The sequence below is a fragment of the Centroberyx gerrardi genome, chromosome 7 (genome assembly GCF_048128805.1).
Source record: "Centroberyx gerrardi isolate f3 chromosome 7, fCenGer3.hap1.cur.20231027, whole genome shotgun sequence".
NCBI lineage: Eukaryota > Metazoa > Chordata > Actinopteri > Beryciformes > Berycidae > Centroberyx > Centroberyx gerrardi.
In genome coordinates this window covers 12,063,134-12,071,456 of record NC_136003.1, presented here as the reverse complement: position 1 = coordinate 12,071,456, position 8,323 = coordinate 12,063,134, and the positions used below count along the sequence as shown (strand labels likewise).

Sequence of the window (8,323 nt, the reverse complement as noted above, 5' to 3'; positions counted from 1 at the left end):
CGGTGGAGGATGAGGCGGAGGAGGTCGGCGAGGCGGGAGACGGCGGGCGTCCCTGCGGCTGCCTGACCCTCAGCCCCTCTGACAAGGACGTGATGGCCGCCCTCCGGGCCCAGCAGGACGACCCGGAGGAGCTGGACACCACCAAGACCGGCCTGCCTCAGTACCGCGCCCCTTGCCAGACCAAGCTGCCCCTGCAGGCCAGGAGGAGCAGCAAGGGGAACTCCGTGCTGCGCAAGCGCTCGGTGGTGGTGGACGACGTGGAAGGCAGCGGGAGCGGCTTGTAGAGAGGAATGTTTGGTTGTTGTATATCTAGAGAGAATTGTATACCCCCCTAATATGCTAAATCTGTAGCACTGTTCTCCTCTTCAGCTGGAGTTATAACCTTGCTCCTCTAACCTTACCTCACAAACTTTAGCTCTCATCACCATGATCATCATCTTTCAGATATAATCCCCATGGTTTCAAGTAATGCTATATCTGGTATAAAATAATCTGACAGGCCTGTGACACTTGCAATACTCGCCTGGGCAATTATTTGCTTCAACAACCAAAACAACCAGGCTTTCAAAAACATGTGAAAACTGAAGACAGGTTTCTAATTGAGTCTTCAAAGCAAAAATGCCGTGACTGAATCATATATTCTAGGAGCATTTAAAAGGAAAATATTCTTCTTTCATCTGTGCAACTCCTCCAGCTTCTATAACAAGACATAATGATAATATCACAGTCACATAACAGTTGCACAGATGTTTTATTACAAGCAAACAAACTGACAAATCCTTTCTTTATCAGAGAGAGGCATTTTGTTTGCTGAATTATGAAGATTTCCCAGGCTATAACAGACTATGAATCAGATATCTGTTATGGACAGACTTAATACACATCACATGACATTATGGTGCGATGTGTCTGGAGTCTTACAAATGGGAAAGTCACATTAACGCTTCTGCATGAGAAGAATACAACTGAACCACGAGGACTGTTGGGTTCATGACACTCAGCACATTATATTCATGGGTATACCTGCACCACTACTCCACCACCCTTCTACTCTTTTTAACCATCTAGATGATTAAAATCTGTGCGTTAATCAGTCGTTAAAATGCTTTGCAGAGCTTACTGTTGTGGTAATGTACGGTACTGTCTACTTGTCATGAGGTATATGATAGTGGAGAAGGTCATGCAGGGTTATGATTATTATGTTAAGTGTAACTTAGGCTGTCTGAGTGAAGCTACCCTCCCGAACTTAAGGGATCTGGTATGATAATGACACTGAGGAAGTATACTTAATACTTGAAGGATGTTTTGATTTTCTGAAACACAATCTGCCTGCCTGACAGAGTAAATCCGCAGAGGCAGCATTCATGCCAGATAAGATTGTTCTGGTAGTTTGATCACGTATCACCAATGTACTGTGGCAGTTTCTTTTATAATGACGTGAAGTATTTCTAGAGCCAAGCTCTGTTAGATGTAAATGTTTTGTAAAGTAAAAAGGGAATTCGATTTGTCCGATTTATGGTCAGCTTGCTGGAATGGGTGTTTCTCTGCTTTTCTTTACATTCTCAATAAAGACAACATTTCTAAATGTCAACCCGCCCCTGTCACAGTTCTTCTCTCTGTGCTTTACAGCCAACCTATTTGTTTCTCCAAATCCCCCCGTACCGTGGATCAGAAACCTAGAGGCTGTGGAAGTGGAGGCTTCGCACAGCAGGCATCTTGCTGCTTGGTCTACTTGCTGCACATTGGAACTTAATACTCTCATATCGCTGCTGTCAGGTAAAAACCTCGTAACTCCTTCAGCAACTAACAAAAACAGCCTCATTTTTAGCTTGATGACAATGTATTTTTAATGTTATCCAGTGGGCTTTAAAAGAATTTTCTCAACCCATAGAACACCATGCAATCCTTCAACTGACGTGAAAACATGACAGTCACCCAAATTGGAGTTACAAGGTTTTCACACGACAATAGCGATATGTTATTCACTGGGTACAGATATGGACGTGCACGGATATTTTAATATGTATACTTCTTTTTGTTCAGAACAAACTAAATCAAATCCAGCAGCTTGACATATCACCTCAGGCCAAGCGCGGTGTGTTGGCGTTCTGCGAATGATTTGATTTTCAGTGGTGACATGACATCATCAGACACGGCCTCCAGGATCCTCCACCTCTGATTATGAAAGCAGAGCGTGTCTATGCCCTGTCTGACCTCATCCCACCACTGCCAGCCCCCAATTTACTGATACAACATGACAAGTGTGTTTACCCTCACTTCCAGACAGCTGTCACTCACTCTTGGCCTTTACTAACCATTGCTTAAAGGGGACATATTGTAGAAATTCAAATGGTCTCATGTTTAGATAAGGATGTGATCAAGACTATTTGATGGAGACACTGTCAACGTTTGATTGTAAGGGGCTACACTGCCAGTCAAAAGTTTGGACACACCACATTTGTCTTTATTTTTACTATTTTCCACATTTTAGAATAATATTAAAGACATCAAAACTATGAAATAACACAAATGGAATTATGCAGTGACCAAAAAAGTGTTAAACAAATCAAAACTATCTTATATTTTAGATTCTTTAAAGTAACTGCCCTTTGCCTTGATGGAAAGGCAAAGGCTTTGGAAAGAAATTCATACATAGGCATCAACTTCATTATTTATATTTGTCTAAGAAACAAATTTCAAGCATTTAAGCAGAAGCCTTTAGATCAAAATGGCTTTAAGAGAATGAAAAACATAGTACATTCAATCAGGTGTGTCCAAACTTTTGACTAGTTAGATCTACCCATCTATTTTTACAGGTCTTTTTTTATGACAAACTGGACTTGGTCTTGCTGGCACCCTTCCCTAAATAACCGCTTAAATTCTCCCAGTCAAGCAGATTTGCAGCACTTGAACTGACACGCTGTCCGAGCTGCCTCCATACATCAAGCCTGCATCATCTGAATAAGGGGAACTAGCTGTGAATAATATTGTGACTCTTGTGCATGCGAGAATGTGTTTGGGGTATTCCGTCATGAAATACTGTTTAAACTAAGCTATACACATTATCAGTTCACTTGAAAACAAATTCATTAAAAGTGACTTATGGAGGGACAGAAACCGGCTTGAAAACAGTGTGTGCCCTCTGCAGGTGAAGCTGCGGTGAGGAAAAGCTGTGCGTCAGAGCTGTGGTTGTATTGATAATGCCACATAGCACTTGACATTTTCCTGTTGAAAGGACCCACGACGAGGCGCAATGTGTGGCTGCGGCTGAGCGAATGACCACAGCTATTTATACAGAGAACTGGTGAGACTTGATGATGTTGGCTAATAATGCGTCCTCCCTGTCACCCATGTCATCATCAGGGCAAATGACAGAGCTGGACAGACACAGGGACACACACACACAAACACACACACATTTAAGGTGATGACTGGCAGTATGCAAATGTGCCAGTAATAAGACAAATCATCATATAAATAAGATTGAGTTATCTTTTTAATTTGATTCAACAAAGTTATACAGACCTTTGCAGCTCATGCAAGGCCAGAATCTGACCTTCAAAGTCTAAATCACTCTCTCTCTCTTTCTTTGTTCCTCTCTCTGTCTTTCGCTCACACACACACACACACACACACACACACACAGTACATCTGAGCAGTGACTCTGTTCTGATAGCTCCTGTGTCTGTCCACATTACTGAATTAATTGCATTAGCATCCCTTATCTGTGGAATATCCTCACATCAGAGAGGAAATTATTCTTATGGATGGCCATTCAGTTTATTGTATCATAGAGAGAAACATTAAGTGAGGAGACATTTGTATAGGCTACAGACAGGCAGGTTTGAATGATGAATATGAATGTGCTCTACCTGGATTAGGAAAGACAATAGTGTAAAACAGATGGCAGAATAGATTATCCCGTCTCCCCACAGAAAACACAAACCAAAAGCCGGCATAAAACAGACAGGCGACTGTTACCAACGGTTCCCTACAATAAGGAACTGTTCCTTATTAAAGAGGAAAGTGTTGTGTTCCATATTTAACCAACAGGAGAAGCAGTTTGATCCTCATTTCCCAGGTATGATTAAAGTGGCAATAATATGATGATACATCTAGAACAGATTACTTGGAATCAATGGTGAATACAAGTGCTTGCTCAAAAATAAATCAATGAGCGTCACAGAACAAATGTTCTGGCAGGTCTATGTCAGTTACAGTATGTGGAGTCAACACAGGGGCGCAAATGATGCCTCACAGGTCAGAGGTTTGACTTTGGATACAAATAAATTGAGGAATTCCTTAGGAGCCTTGGCTGCCCTATAGGCCCAGTGCAAATCCATGATATAGGAATATGTAGATTTACATTATGCACATATCACATGCCAGCAATGCATTCAAAGTACCCGTGAGAAACAATAATATAATTTACATATATTTATTCATTTATTTATTTATTTCTTTATCTATTTACTTACTTAATCTAGATTGTCACTGACCAAAACACGCCAACCGTTCCCAATAAAAATCCCACTGTAGCCGAGACTGACACCCGTAACCGAATCTCGCGAGATTTATTTTACTCTTGCGTTCTGGTAATGACTGTGCCAGTCTTTTGTCATTTTTTCATTACCTTAGATAGCAACGGGAGTCCTGCAACTACCATTGTGGGTGCTTCTTTCTCTCAGGCATTTGATATGCAGTTTATAATGCATGCGGCTCTTCCAAAGCACCACCACTAGATGGCGGTGTGCACCCACAAACTCATCCTGAGTTTTCTGAACCAATCCATTGCTGCAGTGTTAGGCTATAAGATGACCAGACATTACGGTTATACATATATAACAGTCAAGTGTTGTCTATAACACGTCCATTTGCTGTGTATTCAGATTCAGCCTCTAAGTATGCCACATGTTAGGCTTATGTAACTACTTTTTTACAAGAAATGGCCATCTCTGTAAGGCTGAGAAGACATAAGATAAAGATTATGACCTAAATTAACTTTACAAGCAGCATTTTGATGGTAGTATGTGCATGACCATAAAATGACATTAAATTCATGTGACAAATGATACATTAATCTGACACTTATGAGGTTAATATAAAGGATAGAAAAGTGTTTTGTATTGGCCTAGGCCTATAGGATATTATAAGCAGAAGAATCCTTTAAAAACTGAAGTCTACTCATCAACACTTTCAGAATACACTTTTCACACTTGTGTATAGTTTTCAGTACAACTCAGAGTGGGAACACATGCATAAACATAATATTTTTCAATGGAAAATATGATAACATAACAGGTTCATAAAGGATTTTACATAAAACTCTTTTCCAGCTTGGCTTCACGAAAAAGAAAAACCTTCCCTTTCCAAAACTGCTTTGTTTCCAAAGGCCCTCTAGAAGTAGTGAAGCAACTTGTGATCCAATTACTGTAAGAACCTCAGATGGCCGTGGCAAGGTGGGAGGAATATTCATGGCTCTTGAGAAGGTAACAGAAGAGAGGAGAGAGGGAGAGAATGAGTGAGAGAGCCAGGCAGGCCTGTGTCTGTGGGAGGGGAAGGGGGCTAGTGGAGAGGAAAATCAAACCCACCCAGAGCTCTTCATACGTCACCATTCACATCACAGATGTTCCCACAGACACTAAGTGTGGGTTGTGGGCCGAGGCGTGTGGAGAGCCAGTATGGCTTGAATTGGCTTGTTATTTGAGAGTGTGTGTGTGTGTGTTTGTGTGTGTGTGTGTGTGTGTGTGTGTGTGTGTGTGTGTGTGTTATAATAGGCCTATGCACGCAAATGGAAATTCAACACTGCAGTGATATTTGTTATACATCATCTTCTTGAAAAGGAACTGAGCTTGAGCTACCAGTATCAAACACTGAACAAACATTTATGTAGCCTATGTTTATGTATTTATGTATTTTATTTCACAGATGATTGTGAGTGCAAGAGAAGAGATTGGTGTTTTCTATGGTCTTGATTTTGATACACTTCATTATTCCCTGAGTTATATAGAAATGTGTTGGTTAACAGAAAATGATGCCAGTTATATGACATGAGGACCACAGCAGACCTTTGTGTGATATCCTCGATGATGTTATTACAGGATTATAATGTGTTTTTTACACTGTCAAATACATCAAAACAGACATTGTACTCAAAAGTGTGTACATCCCCTAAAATATTGGTTTCTAGCTAAAAGTCACAGAAAAGGAGAACTCGTGTGGGCGTATCTGGTTCTGTTTCCACGATGATGGCAAAAATAGGAGTTGTTATTGATGGAAATTAGGCTATTTCAATACGTGTCAGATGAAAGGGAGGTTAAACCTTCCCCTCCAAAACAGATGAGGTGAGAGTGCGCTCAAACCGCACAGCACCCAGTTCTTCCTTTGAAGTGGTTTTCTTTGGTTTTCGTGTGTACTGTGACAGAGAGATTGTTGAGACCAGACCGGCTGGCTTGTTTGCTTGAATACGTCACTGCTTAACAGGACAGAAATCCCCCTCCGGTTTTCCTGAGACCAGCTTGTGCGCATTCAATTACTTCTCTCTCGGCCAAAGCTCGCAATAGGAGGTCTCGACTTGCTTTCCACATAGTTAGGTGGCTTTAGAGGTTTCCCAAAGTGTGGTCCGCGGGACCCAGGGGGTCCGTGAGGGAGATCCAGAAGGGTTCCCCGCAGCGAGAGAGAAATATTAGTTTAATGTCACTATCATTTCATTTGGAGACAGATTGTTATAGGATCACTCTCCCTGCTTTTGTCTCCCCACACTATGGACATTTGTATCAAATCGTGTCCAACAATAAAATCTTATCAAATAGAGGTCCATGTTCTACTGTGCATCTATTTGAGTGGGCCGTGCTTGACATTTAAACATTTGGGAATCCCTGGCTTAGCACTGACCAGACTGTTTGGACAAAACCGAGAACAATTGATGACTAATCTCCATTCAAGTCTACTTAACGCGGGGACTTTTTCCCATATCCCTCTATTCAACTAACATTTTCTCAGGTGGGGGTCCTTCAGATTAATGGGGGTGCGTGGACTGGTGTGTATGAAACGTTTTGGAACCCCTGGCCTGGATTAACCAGACTGTTTGGATAAAACCGGGAAGGACCGGTGACTCATTTTCATAAGTCTACTTAACGCGGGGACTTTTCCCCATATCCCTCCAGTCCACCCCTAGTGCAAGAAGCCGCACATATTTGCCCGTTGATGCGTCCCCAGAATGTTTTTTTGTCCTTGGCAGCGCGGCTCCCCATCCATTCACACAGATGCTCCTGCGCGCTCCAGACGCCCACTCTCACCCACCGCTCCGCTCTGCCAAGCGGCGTGGCATCTTGAGACGCCCCCGACATTCCTAAAGTCACTGTCACTTCCCCTCGAGTGCAATCCTTCAATTAAGATGACACCTCAAATATGTCTTTCATACGACTTTGACGGTTGAGCGGCACCGACAGGTTGTTCTCACCCGTGCGCGGCCGGCCACATGGACGGGATGAACTGCCCGGTGGATTTATCACTCTGTCAGATTTAGGAGTGTGGTGGCAGTGTTGTGGATTAATTTATAACCTAAAGTGAAATATGGTTGGGTTTAGGAAAAGCCTGTATATTATAGGCCATGTTTAATAATGAAAACTCGAACAAATAATGCATTAAAGTGTCACAAACTCACTTATTATATATCATATCGTTGGCTATCCTCTAGTATACTGTGTTGATTTGAACTGGGGTATGTTTCGTTACATACTGTGCTCTATATGAGGCATAGTTTAGACTAACTTTTATCATTCTGCCTTATAACTATAATATATCTAACTATATGCTACTTGGTCCCTTTGGTCATGATGATTTGGTTGTAAGGTGGAAATATAGGAAATTCCACCACCCTCATGTAGCCTATAGAGCTTATCGATACAAGAGAAGGAGTGTCAATTGAAATGTGAAATGAGACCATTTGCAACATGGGCGGGGGTTCCCAGAAATCCTCCCCTGTGACGAAGTCTTCACCAACATGCCCATATATGGATACGCCCGTGCGTAAATAGGAAAGGCCTACGTGCCTACGCTCTGTGCGTGAAAACACTGAAACCTAAATGTGCTTGTGTAAGAGTTTCTCACTGTGAGCTATAATAACAATAAAGGTTGAACATGGCAGCTGGTTGGATAAAAACCTTGCTTGTCGTCCTAAATATGATTCTCCACTCTTTCCACTGATCTGCTGCTGTCTACATATCTATGTGTGACAATGTTTTCGACTATGTCCTGTATTAAACGATAGAGATATGGTTGTCTGAGGGTGAATTTAAAACAATCAAAGACAAAAGATCAC

General features: G+C 41.9%; 1 protein-coding gene across 1 annotated transcript in view; it reads left to right on the top strand.

Annotated features, from left to right (window-relative positions):
* rtbdn (retbindin) overlaps positions 1-1,591 on the top strand; it is a 9,202-nt gene extending 7,611 nt beyond the window's left edge. Inside the window, exon 6 of the mRNA XM_071918478.2 lies at positions 1-1,591. This exon is cut by the window's left edge and continues 55 nt beyond it. Within this exon, the coding sequence (XP_071774579.1) occupies positions 1-284 (284 nt within the window). The 3' untranslated portion in view covers positions 285-1,591.
* Positions 1,592-8,323: the final 6,732 nt, after the last annotated feature.